Source organism: Chamaea fasciata, unplaced genomic scaffold, assembly GCF_029207755.1.
Source record: "Chamaea fasciata isolate MVZ Bird 193981 ecotype frontalis unplaced genomic scaffold, bChaFas1.0.hap1 SCAF_7, whole genome shotgun sequence".
Classification (NCBI taxonomy): domain Eukaryota; kingdom Metazoa; phylum Chordata; class Aves; order Passeriformes; family Sylviidae; genus Chamaea; species Chamaea fasciata.
Genome location: NW_027094092.1, coordinates 866,074 through 880,705, shown reverse-complemented (window position 1 = coordinate 880,705; position 14,632 = coordinate 866,074). Strand labels below are relative to the sequence as shown.

The following is a 14,632-nucleotide window of genomic DNA, read 5'->3' as shown; positions in this document are numbered from 1 at the left end:
GCACACTGTGGTATTCATGGGAAGCTGCTTTTCAACTCCTGGGGTTTTTTTCCACTCTTGATCTGGGTAATGCATAACCAAAATAAACATACTGAGGAAAAACCAACCCAACCCGAAGGGCTGTTTTTGTCTTGGTGCGTACAGCTCACCTGTGGGGTGGCCGGTGCTGTCCTGGGATGGCTGAGATATCTTTCCCTCTCTGCAGCCCCTCTTTTAGGACAGGACCCTTGGGAGAGGGGGGCTAGAAGCCTCTGGCCGCAGATCCTTCTGCCAGGGTTTGGCTTGCAGTTTGGCTTGGGGCTGCTGCGGGATCTCCAGCCTGAGGGCTGCCCTCAAGCATTGCTCGGCCCTGCTCAGGCTCCAGCCGGCTGCCCGGGCTGAGGTGTTGAGCAATGTCCGGGCTTTGCTCACCTCTTCCCGGCAGTGGTTTCCCGCGCTCTGGAATGAGCCGAGGGATTAGCGTGCTGCTAATCTCACTATGTGGCTGGGAGGGAGGAGTGGGTCAGCCGGGGCTGGGAGCCTGTTGCTGCCCGGCCAGACAGTTCTGGGCAAGGCTCTTGGAGTAGCGATGCGTGGGGGAATTAGGGAAATAATCTGTCGCTGTTGATCCCAGAGGCGGGAATTTGCAGCGTGGTGCCAGGCCCCAGGCACGGAAGAGGGGGAGAACCAGGCCAGCAGACGTGTGAGCGGAGCTCCCGGCTGGAATGCACCAGCTCAGCAAAGGATTGTCCTCGCCGGGCCGGGCGGGTGCTGCGCCCGGAGCCTGGTGGCCGTGACAGCTGCCCGGAGCATGGCGGCCGCAGACAGCCCCTCCGCCGCCCTCCGGCGCGACCTCTGCAGCCGCGGCATCCGCCTGGCCGGCAAGATGCGTGCGGATGTCGTTGACCTCCTGGACGCCTACGTGAGTTTGCCCCGCTCCTTCTGGCTGCCGCGGGGCTGGGAGCACCGCTGGGATCTGGGCAGCTGTGCTGGGGTGCCAGGACTCCGCTCCGTGGCAGGAATGGGGCGCGGAGTCCCGCTGGATCTGGGCCCGCTTGACACCTGGGCAAGACTTGCGCTGCCCCGACACCTGCGGGGCTCGGGGCTGGGGATCCCCCCGCGTTTGTCCTGCCTCCGCTGATCCCCGGCGGGTCTCACCCTGCAGGTGGAGCAGCAAGGCTTGGACGCCTCGGCCAGCGTGGCGGCAGTGGAGGGGGTGCCGCTGGCGGCGGTGGAGCGCTGGGACGAGCAGACGGGCACCCAGCGGCTGCTGGAGAACCTGGCGGCCTACCGCGCCTTCCGCGCCCTGCTGGCCCAGATGCTGGAGGAGCAGCGGGAGCAGATGGGCGAGGCCGACGAGGGCCTGGGCCGGGCGCTGGCGGCTGTCCTGCTCCAGGTCTCGGCCTTTGCCTACCACCTCGAGGAGCTGCTGCGGCTGGAGAGCCGCGGGATCCCCGGCGAGGAGGAGGACGGGCCGCCGCCCCCGCCGCGCCTCAGCCTCTTCGAGCAGAAGCTGCGGGGCCTGGGCGTGCTGCGGGAGCTGGCCCAGTGGGCCGTGAGGTCCGTGCGGGACCTGCGGCAGCTCGCCAAGCCCAGCCCGGCCACCGGCGCGGCCCCCGGCCTGGCCGAGAGCCCCTGAAGGCGAGCACGGGGTGGGGGGTCTTGGGTGCCGCCGGGGCTCTTTGCCCACCCTCTCAGAGGGCAGCTGGCTGACGGCCAAGGAGGGGACGGGGAGGGGAGGGACCACGTCATTAATCCCCATGCTTTTAGTGCTGCTCCCCGTGGGGAAACTGAGGCACGGGCTGCAGCCTACCCTGGAGGGAGCGGGGGTCCTCGGGGGTCCTTGGGCTCTTCTGCTGGGCAGTTGAATTATCCCCCAGGAAGCAGCTTTGCCGCTCGCCCCAGGGCCTAGAGGCCCTGACCGGCGGCACTGCCCTTGTCTTTGGAGTTTGGACGCTGCCTGTGGCAGGCAGATGCTGCCCTGGGGCTCTTGTGCATGCAGGGCAGGAGCAAAGGGACAGAAAAGCATCACCTGGTGAAAGGAGTCTTGGGACCTGCCCGCCAGCTGCAAGGCACAAGGCTTGGCCCCCTGCACGTGGACTCTCCTTCTGCCCAGCTGGGTTGGCTGCTCGTTGAATTTCTGCTCTAACTGCTTGGGGGCTTTCTGGGGAGGGGGGGGAGCAATCAGGAGGGGGATTCTTAACTACTTAGACCTGATAATGGAGAGGATCTTTTAACTGAAAGGGGATCTTTTAGCTGTGGTTCAGAAGCCCCTCTGCAAGGAGGTCAGTGCCTGCAGGGCTTGTTTTAGGACTGGGAATGCCATGGGAGAATCTAACAGCCCCAACAACCTCGTTCACCCCCGTGGAGTGCTGGGATGTTTCACAGCTTCCTGGGCCACGGTTCTCCTGTCGACTGGATGTGATGGCTGCTGGCTGCCGAGTGAATAAAAGGGCTGGGAGATCTACCAGGGTGATGTACTTCTTGGGGCAGGTGGGGCAGTCACCTCACCAGAGACCCTGGGCTGCCCAGTTCCCTCTCCAGGGAAGGGTCCATCCCAGTGGGGCGAGAGGTTTGGGGGGATGCGACCCACTTGGAGGTCATGGGGAAGACAAAGGAGCTGGGGATGAAGGAGATGGTGGGAGGATGAGAAGGAGCTGGTGGGTCACTGGGGTTGTGCCCTGTCCTGGTGTGGCCCTGCCTCGTTCGCTGGCCTGTGAGAGGACCGGGGCCACAGAGCAGGGAGGAGGGTGGGGATGTGCCTGGCCGGCTCTGCACAAAGCAGCTTTGTGGTGGCAGGTTGGGACAGCACCGGGCACTGTGCCTGCCCCAGCACCAGCAGCGTCCGCACAGGCACAGGGGCTCTGGGAGCACAAAGAGCAGTCCGGGGATGAGCCCCCAGTGCCGTCCTGCCCACCCCACCGACCACACGGGGCCACAGGGTCGGGGCGAGGGTGGTTTGATGGGGTCTGCTTTTTTATGGGTGATGCCTGAGAGGAAGAACGTGCACCTTCTTCACTGCCGCTTGCTGCCTGCCCTCAGCTTTGCAGCTCAGACTGGATTATTTCAATCTTTACGCTTCCCTGCGCTCGGGAATAACAATTTATTGGCCATTATTTTTTTTCAGGATCAGTCAAAGCAAGTCCCTTTTCTGACAAGTATTTTTCTTGCCCGCTGCTGTGTGCTTGAAGCCACCTTGCTCTTCTCCCCTTGCACCCTCCAGCTCAGCAGTGGCTGGGTGCTGACATCCTCCTCACCTTCCTGGGGGTGGGCAGGGACATCTGGACTGTGTCCTTGGACCTCACCACCCGGACCAGGTGGGAACAGACCTCTCTTCTCCGGCAGCACAGGCCGGGTACGAGGTGACCTTCAGATCTCAGGGAGCCGGCCAGGGCTGCAATCCGATCCTCCCGCATCGGCTGCTGGCAGAGAGCTGAGCTCGGTGCTACACTTGCACTCCAGGGTGAAAGCGGCAATGGAGACCCAAGGTGGAAGATGGTGCTGCCCCAGGGGTTTCCCTGGGCTTTTGCAACCTTCCTTATTCCTTCCCTGTTACCTTGTCAGCTGCGTGCACCTAGATTTGTGGAGCAACCACCGTGCTTGGGAATGGCCACCCTAACCAGAAACAATGGGGAAAAGCAGTCCATTAATCCAAACCTCCACGCTTTGGCTGAGCGAGAGGCTCCAGCTCCCGGCCTTTCCCTGCCAGCCAGCCCCCACCAGGCCGTGCAGAGGCGGTGACGTCTGAGCTGGCTGGGATTTAATGCTATTTTTCAGCTGCAGCCCTGAGGGAATCACCAGTGAAGTGATTTGGCGAGGACAGGGACGCCCGACAGCTGAGCTCCCGCGGTGCCAGGAGGCCCTTGGATTTGATTTGCCGCGGATTGGAGTGAAGTTGATCCGGGTGGCTGAAGGCAAATGAGGCTGTTCATTTTGGAATCAGAAATTAGGAGTTTGAGGGGAGGACGGTTGTACCCGTGTGGCTAATGCTGCTGAGGACCCCTGCAATGGCCTCCTGCAAACTGAGAACCCACCGAACCCATCCAGCTTTGTGCTTTGGGAAAGAGAGAAGGCATTTGCAGCGCTGCTGGGAGCAGGAACGTGGGGGAGAGGGAGGGCTGCACTCCCAGACTGCAGCAGGGATGGAGCCACCAAAAGCAACGCATGGACGTGTGTTTAATTTCAAAATAATAAATGTTTTTAGGGCTTAATGTGTGGCTGGGCACACTTTGTGGGGTTGGAAAGGTTTCAAGGTGACTGAGGCTGCTCCCTGACCTCAGGCCTTGGAGCTGGGTGAGAATGGATTTGCTCCTTGCCCACAGCACACCAGAGGCCAGTGGGATTCAGCTGTGCTGATCCCACCGCTTCACTCACAGTCCCACGCCAGCGTTGCAGTGCTGGCTTCTGACTTCTTGATCCTGAGCTGGAGCTGGGGTGGGTGGATGTTCACCAACACTTTCCTTTTTTAATAGCAGGAAAGCCTTTTCCTCCTCTCTGAGTCAGTAGAAAGGATTTCCCTGGGTTTCCCCAGCCTCGGCTGCACTTGTCTGCCTCAAAGGAGCAGGTGGAAACCCAGAGGAGTGGCTCTCTGTGGCTGTGCTGCTTTCCTGGGAAGGGCCAGGAGACCTCCCTTCTGGCAGGGAAATGTGCCTCAAGCGTAGCCCCGCATCTCTCCAAGGGTGAGCTGGAGGTTCACCTCATCCTCTCTCACCACAGCGCCAGCCAGCTGGCATCACCGCAATTAGTCCCCACCTGTTCCCTTGCCCTTTTTCTTCCCTTTGTTTTTTTCCTCTCTTTTGGATCTTCTCTAATGGTTTCTCACCACAAGCGCCACTGGCAGGAACTCAGCAGGATGGGCAGTGCCTGGGAAACAGGTTTGTCAGGATGGGAAGCTTCACCACCTGCCTGGGGATGAGTTGCCTCCAAGCTGAGGTGGACCGTGGACTGGGGGACTTTCTGTGCTGCCAAACCTGGGACACAGGGGCAATTTGTACGGTTCTCCCAAACCAGGAAAGTCCGGGTGTTTAATATACAAGGAAATCAGCGTTAGGTGTGTCTGAGCACAGGAGCACAAAAGGAGGTGAGACCAGTCTGTCACCAATATCCTGCCATTCAGGGCTGCGCTGGGAAGCTGCTTATGGGACTCGGTGGAAGAACAAGCTCAGGAATGTTTTTCTGGCCTGCAGGGAAGGGCCAGCAGTGGCTGGTCCAGTCCTAGGCTTGCCTTAGCACAAGGGGTGCCCACGTCCCAGCAGGGGCGGCCAGGCAGGCAGCTGGGAGAGCTGGGGTGCGGGAGCAGGGCTTACAGCCCACGCGGCCCTCAGACACGAGGCGCTTTTGGGCTTTGAAACCATTTTCGCGTGTCACGGGCCACAGGCTCACGGTGCTGCTTCCTGCAGAAGCTCTTGGACCACATTTTTCTGTCGCAGCACATGGAGCGGTACCCCTGTGACCCACCAGCAGCCTGAGTCCCATCGGTGGCACTGGGAGGGTCCCCACAGGGATGGCTGCACACCAGAGGCTTCCCAGGGCCGCACACCTGGTTAGAGCTACAGGGGGGGGTCTTGGGGCTGCAGGGTGGCGGCACAGGGAGAACGGGGACAGCGGGGACCCGGCGTGCAGGACACGGACACGGGGACGCCGGGAGGTGCCCGGCCGCAGCATGGGGGTACAGGGACAGCCGCGGGACGCGTCCCCCCCCCCCCCCCCCGCGGGTCGCTCGGTGCCACCGGGGCGGGGCAGGGCGCGGTGACGTGGCGCGGTGCCGCCCCCGGCCCGGGGCTCTCGGTGCGGGCGGGGCCGGGCGGAGCGGGCCGGGAGCGGTGCCGCGGGTGCGCGCAGGGGCGAGGGGCGGCCCGGCCGTGCGCGGCTCCGGCCCCGGGCGGGGGCGGGCAGAGCCCTGCGCCGCGCCGAGCATGCGAGAGCCGCCGGGGCGGGCGGCAGCGGCGCAGCCAGCCGGGGCCGCGGCCGGGGCGGCGGAGCCATGCTGCTGGCCTCGGCCGTGGTGGTGTGGGAATGGCTGAACGAGCACGGGCGCTGGCGGCCCTACAGCCCGGCCGTCAGCCACCACATCGAGGCGGTGGCCCGCGCCGGGCCGCGGGCGGGCGGCAGCGTGGTGCTGGGCCAGGCCGACAGCCGCCTGGCGCCCTACATCATCGACCTGCAGTCCATGCACCAGTTCCGCCAGGACACCGGTGAGTCGGCCCCGCGGCCCGCGGCCCGGCCGCGCTCGGCGCTCCCGCCCGCGGCGGCACGGCCGGACAGACGGGCGGGCGGGCGGGCGGGGGGCTCCCGGTGTCCCCGGTGCGGGGCTGCACCGAGCGGCGCTGCCGGGCCCCGCCGTGCCCGATCCCGCACCTCCCGCTCCCGCACCGCCCGGCCGCGGTGCCAGCTCGCCCGGTGTCCTCCCAGCTGATCCGCAGGTCCTCGCCCTGCCCTCGCTGCCCGGTCCTGCCCGCGCATCCCCGGTCCCCCCCCCTCCCTGGGGTCGTGCTGCCCGCCCTCCTCGCTGCTGCAGCGCCCCGGGCCCTGTTGCAGCCACCCCGTGGCCTTTCCTTCTCCCTTCAGGAGAGCCCGTCTCCTGCACACCCTTCCCAGGGCCGTGCCCGGCTCCCTCTGTGCTGGCTCTGAGCCGCCATCGACCTAGAGCTGAATGGCACTTGGGTGACAGATCCTGCCCCGGGGGATGGCAGCCCCCGGGACAGGGACGCAAGCAGGTGGAGAGATGCTCAGGGAGGGCACGGGCAGGTGGGTGGGTCCCCGGCGTGGTGGGGTTGTCTGGGATGTGGGGCACAGGCACCCACGGCAGGGCATTAGCATGGGGGGTGTTGACCCCCCAGCACTCCCGTGATGGCCAGTGTGCTTTGTCCCTGGGGTGCAGCAGAGTGCCAGACACCCTCCTTTGTCCCTCTTCCCCCAGCAGCCCTGGGGGCTGGCGGCGACCCTCCCCTGCCCGTGGGTGTGGGGACAAGGGACCTCTGCGAGCAGGGTGGCTGGGGGCCAGCTTCTGAGGGCTATTGTTGCCCAGGGTGGAGGACTGAAAGGGAGATTGTTCTGTCTCTCCCTGGGTTGCTGGGGATGTTGGTATTTTGGGTCATTAAACAGCTCTGATTTGGGGGGGTCGCGACCCTGGCAGGCCCTGAATAGCTATTGTTCCCTTTCTTCCCCTGTTGAATGGGAGGCCGGCTGGCGGCGCGGGGCTGGGGGAACACACAGCATTCCCACACTGCTGCCTGGGGACCGCCAGATGCCGCATGCCGCCGCCGGATTAGGATAAATCACTGCCCCGCTCCCCTCGGCTTTCCTGCCTGCCCCGGGTGCCCCTCGGCAGGACAGGGCGGGTGGCTCGGCTTGGCTGGGGTGTAGCTGCACCCCATGCCCCTTTAGCAGGGTGCTGATAAACACCTTTTTCCTTCTTCTCCCACTCGCGTCCCCGTGGGACCTGCGGTGGCGGCTGCTCTCCGCAGAGAGGTGGGGGTGAGAAGGGACTGAAATTCTTGGAAGCTTTGCAGGACACGTGGTGAAAAGCCGAAGCAGCAGACTTGTTGTTGCTTCTCTTTGAGTGCTTTCTTGTTCCTTGTGCTGGGCTGAGCCGTGGGGATCTGCAGGAGGACCTGGAGGTGGTGGCGCTTGTCCCACCTGTTACCAGACACCTCTGGGCGTTAGTGACACGCTCAGGATGGGACCCCGGGAGGCAGCACAGCTGTGCACAGCCTGCCTTGCCCTGCTGTGAGACATCCCAAAGAGGAAGGCTTTCTCCCCAGTGCAGGAGTTTCCAAAATTTGTGTCCGTGCTTCGAATGCGTCCTAGTTGACTGGGAGTGGTGGGAAAGGAAACGCCTAGCCAAAATAAGGATGCAGGGCACAAAGCCTCGGTGCTTTGTGCTCTCATTCCATTTCTGACACTTGCTAACGGGGCAGTGGGATCTGGGCACAGGGCCCCGCTCAAACTCCTTAGCTTGGGCTCTCAGGGATTTTCCCTGTGCCACAGTTGGGGTTTTCATCGCGGGCCGGTTTGGCAGCTGCAGATGGTGGGGCTGGTGCGAGCCCCGCTCCCCTGTGTGTGTGAGGGCCTGTGGGGCCACACAGCACACACTGTGTGTCACTGCTGGGGGCTCGTGGCTGCCCCTCAGATCTTTCATTCACCTATTCCAGCCCCGAGCTGGGAGGCAGACAGGCACTGCAGGACTCGGGTGCCCTAAAGCCCAGTTTCATCGGGTTCCCACGGGAGGTCCCTGGGAGCAGGCTGGAGCAGTCGAGCTTGTGGTTCTCTGTTTCCTCATCAGGGCTGAGTGGCTCCGTGCCGGGCCTGTGGGCCAGGGCGAGTGAACCCTGCCCTTCCCTTCAGCCCAGTCGCAGCGGGGATGCACCCCCAGGCTGTGGGGCTCCCTGCCCTCTGGGGAAACCGAGGCACGCCAGTCCCCTGGCAGGGCGGGGACAGCGGCAGAGCCGGAAAGCCGTGCTGTCCCCGCGAGGAATGGCGCCGACGGGGCAGGTTGGGGTGGTTTTGCTGCCTGCCCACGGGTGGGTGCTGGCGCCAGGGTCTGACGGCATCTGTCACCCTCCCTCAGGCACCATCCGGCCTGTCCGGCGCAGCTACTACGACCCGTCCTCGGCGCCGGGCAAGGGAGTCGTCTGGGAGTGGGAGAATGACAGCGGGACGTGGACGCCCTACGACATGGACGTGGGCATCACCATCCAGCACGCCTACGAGAAGCAGCACCCCTGGGTGGACCTGAGCGCCATCGGCTTCTGCTACGTCATCGATTTCGCCACCATGGGCCAGATCAACCGGCAGACCCAGCGCAAGCGCCGCGTCCGCCGCCGCCTTGACATGGTCTACCCGCTGGTGTCGGGCACCCTGCCCAAGTCGCAGTCGTGGCCGGCCAGCCCCGGGGCGGCGGCCGCCCCGCCGCTCCCCGCCTGCACCTGTCCCCAGTGCCTCCTGGTCATGAGCGTCAAAGCCAGCGCCGGCCCCGGCACCGCCACCCTGCAGCCCCGCAAAGCCGCCCCCGCGCCGCCGGCCGCCCCCAGGGCCCCGCTGCCCGCGGCGGGGCCGAAGGCGCCGGACGGCGTGGCCGTGGTGCGCGGCGCGCTGAAGCCGCTGGCGGCGCAGGGGGGCCGGCGGCAGGCGGCCAGCACGCCCGCCCTGAGCTCGGCCGGCGCCTCCGGCAGCCCCCCGGGTGTGGGCAGCGGCAAAGGCTCCCGGGCCGGCCTCGGCACCCTGAACCGCAGCCACCTGCAGCGCCTGGCCATCGCCCAGTCCCGCGTGCTCATCGCCTCCGGGTGAGTCCCGCGGGGTGCCTGGGCAGGGAAAGGCACAGCGCGGACTTTTGCCCCTCCCCGGGGCGCAGAGGGGCTGCAGCCGCCACTGCAGGGGGTCTGTCGCCCCTGAGTGTGGTGGGAGACGCCTCGGTGGCCCCCGGCCTCCCGTGGAGGGTAGTGGGTTCCGCTGGGCCCCTTGCCTTCCCCGCAGGTGCCCGGGGACTGGAGCGGGGACGGGGCGGCTCCTGCATCTCAATGAAGAGGCTGAGACTGCTCTTTCTCTTGGAGTCAGGGGTTGGGTGGGGGACTGCGAACGGCCCAAAGAAAAGCCATTCAGGCCCCATGAGAAGGGGTCCCTCCAGACCCCCACCCTCCGAAGACATTATTTTGTGATGGGGTGGACATTTAATGGGCCTGTTTCTCCCCTTTGTCTGGCTCTGCTGTCAGCCTTCTGTCGCAGCCTGGCCCCTTTCCTCTCCCTCTCCATCCTCCCCCTTCCCTCCGCTCCTGACCTGCCGGGAAACTTTCCCATGGAAGAGAGCCCCAAGGGGAGGGGGAAAAGAGCTGTGGCAGTGACGTGGCCGTAGGAGAAAAGAGGAAAAGAAACAACAGGCTGGCCCGGGGAGCCTTGACAAAAAGGGGCCGTGAATGGAGATGCAGTCAGGGTTTCTAAAGCGCCAGAGAAAAGGCGGTGGTGGGGCAGGGAGGGGCACGTTGCCCCATCGGGGGATTCTCTGTTTCCAGCCAGGGCCTGTGCAGTTGCTCAGGCAACTGTTGTGTGGCCCCTGGGCCCTGTGGGGACGTGGGTGCCTCCTGCCCGTCCTGACGTGGTCTCTGCCGGCTCCCCTCAGGGTCCCCACCGTCCCTGTGAAGAACCTCACTGGCTCCAGCCCCGTCAACCCAGCACTGGCAGGTGAGGATGGGGCCGCAGCGGGTGCTGGTCACCCCGGGGTGGGGGGACAGACAGCCCCGGTGGGGCAGGTTTTGGGGAGCATCTGTGTTTCAGGGTGTTGCTGGTTTTCCTCAGTGCCGTTTGTTACCTCCCTGTGGCAGGGATCACGGGGATCCTCATGAGCGCGGCCGGGCTGCCCGTGTGCCTGACCCGGCCCCCCAAGCTGGTGCTGCACCCCCCGCCCGTCAGCAAGAGCGAGATCCAGTCCATCCCCGGCATCTCCCACTCCTGCCGCAAGACCACCAAGAAACAGGCCAAGAAGGGTAAGAGAGACTGTCCCTCCTGCCCTTCCTGGTTCCCCTGTGCCTCCCATCCCTTCTGCTGCCCCTGGCACCGGGTATCTCCCGTCCTTTGACTCTCGCTCTCCCGCAGGTAAAACCCCGGAGGAGGTGCTGAAGAAATACCTGCAGAAGGTGCGGCATCCGCCGGATGAGGTGCGAGCGGCAGGGCTGTGCCGGGAGGGATGAGCGGCTGGGGACACAGGCAGTGCCACGTGCAGGGATATCCCGGCGCCCTTTGTGGCTCTGCCCTGTCCCCAAGGAGGGGCTGTGTGCTGCATGCGCAGCCCCTGCAGGGTGACAGCCCAGCCCACGGCTGGGTGCTGGTCCCTGGGGGAGAGCAGGGCGGCCCAGCAGCACCCATCCCTCTGATCCCTGTCCTCCCCTCCGGCACAGGACTGCACCATCTGCATGGAGCGGCTCTCGGCCCCCTCTGGCTACAAGGGGCCCCAGCCGGCCGTCAAGCCTGACCTCGTGGGGAAGCTGGTCAAGTGCAGCCACGTCTTCCACCTCCACTGCCTGGTGGCCATGTACAACAACGGCAACAAGGTGAGAGGCTGCGGCCCTGGGAGCCCCGGCTCAGCCGCCTCTGCTGAGCTCTCGGGCTCTCCATGGGACAGAGCTCCAGCCTGGCTGCCCTGGAGGACTCTGAGCTGCCACCCTGGCTCGGAGTTTAATTTTCGTCAGCAGCAAGCACTTGGGGACTGCTAAATCAGATCTCGGGGTTGTGTGGATGTGTTTTCCTCCCACTATGCCCGGTTTTCTGTGCTTGTTTTCTTTGCCAGGGTGGACTTTGATCCCTGCATGTTTGAGCAGAGCTGCCTGGAATTTGGTGCCAGGCAGTGCTTCTCCAGCCACGGGAGGGTTTTTGCAAATACCCCTCGTGCTTGACGTTCCCTGGAAAATGCATTGTTTGGAGATTTTCAATGTTTATTGTATTTCCTTCTTTGAAAAAAAACAACAAAGCAAACCAAGCCACCAATTCAGAGCTAGGGAAAGCAATGAGGACTGGAAAACTCATGGGGAAAAGAAATGCAGACCTCAGGTTTTTGGTTGAAGTTGGGTAGTAACTTCTTCCAGCCCTAATCCCAGGTTCCTGAGAGTTTTTAAAATGATGTTTTTCCTGATTAAACCAGCGTTTGGTGCTGCTCAGGGACTCAGTGCCTGGCGTGGCTCTGTGCTGGAGATGCTGGTTTCACTGTGTCCCCCTTTTTCCACTCTCAGGATGGGAGTCTGCAGTGTCCCACCTGCAAAACCATCTATGGGGTGAAGACGGGGACGCAGCCTCCCGGGAAGATGGAATATCACATCATCCCCCACGCGCTGCCCGGCCACGCCGACTGCAAAACCATCCGCATCATCTACAACATCCCCCCGGGGGTGCAGGTGGGTCTGGGGGGGCCACCTGGGGGGGCTGGCAGCCCTTGTCGCTGCTCTATCACCCCCAGGTCCCACTGCAGCTCGTGCCTTGACTCGGGAGCTGCTTGTCCACAAGGATGTTGTGGGAAGTCTGGGGTGTGTCTGCACGAAAGTGCTGTCCCCGTCTGCTTGGTGGCAGGGGGATGGTGGCCATCAGTGCCCACCAAGGCTGGGGGCTTTGCCCTGTGCCCGGAGCATCCTTTTGAGCTCCAGAAGGGTTTTCTTCTCCCGCTTCCCACATCGCAGGGACCAGAGCATCCAAACCCTGGGAAGAGCTTCACGGCCCGTGGCTTCCCCCGGCACTGCTACCTGCCAGACAGCGAGAAGGGCAGGAAGGTGAGCTGGCCGAGGCATGCCGGGGTGGGAAAAGCAAACATGGCTTAAGCGAGGGAATGTGGGTGGAGGATGTCCCCGCAGCCCACGCAGCAGGCTCTGCAGGAGCCCTGTGAGCTTGCCGTGCAGGCTTGGCAGCCTGGTCCCTCTGTTTTGGCTGGGGCAGGAGGCTGTGCTGGGACGCTCCAGGAGGGTTTGCCTGTGGGCTGCCCGCGTCGCCCTGCTTGCTTCGCTGCCTGCCCCATTCCTGGCCTCCTCCGCAGGTACTGAAGTTGCTGCTGGTGGCCTGGGACCGGCGCCTGATCTTCGCCATCGGAACCTCCAGCACCACGGGCGAGTCGGACACGGTGATCTGGAACGAGATCCACCACAAGACAGAGTTCGGCTCCAACCTCACTGGCCACGGCTACCCCGACATCAACTACCTGGACAATGTCCTGGCTGAGCTGGCAGCCCAGGGCATCACGGAGGAGAGCCTGGCTCAGGAGAAGGACTGAGACCGTGGCGAGGAGGCAAGGAAAGGGTTGCCTGTGCCGGCGCCCACCAGGATAAAGCTGCTGGAGATACCTGCCTGGGGGTTTTTCAGGGCACACCTGGAGCCCCCTGCTCCCAGCGGCAGCCGCGCAGTGCCCCAGGCTGGCTGGGAATGTGGGAGAAGGTCCTTTTGGCCATCCCCTTCACTCCTGCAGGGCAGGAACGTCCCCACACACGGCTGTGGGACTTCAAGGCTGGCTTGGCCACCCCTCTGGATGGTGTCCTGTCCTCGCTGCCACTGTGCTGAGGGCTTGGGGAGTGCCAGGCTCCCCTCTCTCCTCATCTGTGCCAGTCCCAGCCTGACCCAACATCCCTGCCACCCACCTGGGGCTGGGACCTGGCTTGGGGTGGGAGCTGGGGCCACGGGAGTCCCCCTTGCTCTGCCTCGTCCCTCTGACGTTTGTTTGTTTGTTTGTTCTGTCCGGTACCTCCCCACTGATCTCCTGTGTCTGTGGAGGTTGGGGGGCTGCCTCGGCTCCCCCCAGCCCTGCGCCCCCTGCTCCCCTTGGCTGTGTCTGAGCTGTGCCCTGCAGGGTCCCCTTGTCCGGGCTGCCCCTGCCTCTGCATGCCAGGGAGGGGCTGGTGGGTGGTAGGGAGTGTGTGTGGGGGGAACAGTGGCATCCCACACCCCCCCGCCCCCAAGCAGTGGGTTCCTTGAACTGTTCGTATGGGGCCGTCCCCACGTTGGAATTTCTATATACCTCGTGTTTTGGGGTTTTGTCGTATATATGTACATATAGGGGGGGCATCTGGGGGGGCAGCCTGGGAGGACGTGGTGCTGCAGCCGGGCTGGGGCTGGGCACAGTGGTGCTTGGGGTTGGGACAGGGGCCGTGCGGCCCCCCCCACCCCAACGGGGCTCTGCCCCACAGGAGGGCTGTCACTTGCGGGTCCCCGTGGGGCCAGGTGGAGGTGGGGTGAGAAGTGTCCCCCCTCCTGCCCCTGGAGAGGCCTTGGCGGGGTCCGGAGGGGGAAGGTGGCTGGTGAGGGGTTGGCTTGGGATGGGCCAGGAGGGCGGTGTGGGTAGGAGAGTGCGGGTGATGGGGGTGGGGGAAGTGTGTTGCGAGGCTCTGGGGGTCCCTGTCAGCCCCCCTGGGGTGACTGGGCCTGGCAGTGCCCTGGGCTGGAAGGCGTCCCTGCCCAGGGCGGGGGTTAGCAAAGAGAGAGTCTGTGGGCTCCCTTCCATCCCAAAGCAGGGATTCTTGGGGCCTCTTGGAACCACCTGCGCCAGGTGCTGGGGAGTCCCTGGCCCTCTGTGCTGGTGGGAGGGGGGGCCCATCCTGCTGTGCATCGTTCTGTTGTCCTTGCTGTTTCTCCTCTCCATGGCCTGGAGGGTTCGTTACCCCCGCGGCCACCCCGTGGAGGGGCTGGGGGTCAATAAAGCGGATGGCAGGGGACTCTGGCGGTCCCTGCATGGCCTGGCCTCTCCGTTGTCTTCTGTCAGTCATCTGTGTGGCCAGGCGAGCCAGGGGCACTGTTGGCAGGCCCAGGCACCCCGAGTCCCCCTGATGTCCCTTGGCACCGATGTGCGCGCCCAGCCGCCCTCGGCGTGGGTTGTTATCTTCTACCTCAAGGGAGAAACCCTCTTTTCCCCAGGCACACGCCCCTGTTTGGGTGGCTCTCAGCGGTGTGAACGCCCTGGGTTTTCCCCGGTGCAGACAAAGCTTGTCTGGAGCTATGCAAAACCCTCTGGGCGAGAAGGGGGAGGATCCCCCACCCACCGCGGTGCCAGCCCGATGGCTCTTACTGTGAGTAAGTCTTTCCACAACGTGACTTTTTTTTTTTTTTTTCCTTTTTTTTTAATGCTCTGTTGACTACACGATGAGTTGCTGGCTGAAATAAAACTGCTCCGTGCCTCTCTGCATGCGTGTGTATA

General features: G+C 64.1%; 2 protein-coding genes across 2 annotated transcripts; both read left to right on the top strand.

Moving 5' to 3' along the window:
• Positions 1 to 591: 591 nt before the first annotated feature.
• Positions 592 to 1,631, top strand: CNTF (ciliary neurotrophic factor). The gene is made up of 2 exons (XM_066187125.1): positions 592 to 901; positions 1,145 to 1,631. Exons 1-2 carry the CDS (start codon positions 791 to 793, stop codon positions 1,616 to 1,618), a joined length of 585 nt encoding a protein of 194 aa, XP_066043222.1. The 5' UTR covers positions 592 to 790; the 3' UTR covers positions 1,619 to 1,631.
• Positions 1,632 to 5,810: 4,179 nt separating this feature from the next.
• DTX4 (deltex E3 ubiquitin ligase 4) lies at positions 5,811 to 14,618 on the top strand. The gene is made up of 9 exons (XM_066187112.1): positions 5,811 to 6,173; positions 8,549 to 9,263; positions 10,094 to 10,155; positions 10,296 to 10,457; positions 10,567 to 10,628; positions 10,869 to 11,021; positions 11,697 to 11,858; positions 12,138 to 12,227; positions 12,488 to 14,618. The coding sequence occupies exons 1-9, from the start codon at positions 5,963 to 5,965 to the stop codon at positions 12,719 to 12,721; spliced, it is 1,851 nt and encodes a 616-aa protein (XP_066043209.1). The 5' UTR covers positions 5,811 to 5,962; the 3' UTR covers positions 12,722 to 14,618.
• The last annotated feature ends 14 nt before the right edge of the window (positions 14,619 to 14,632 follow it).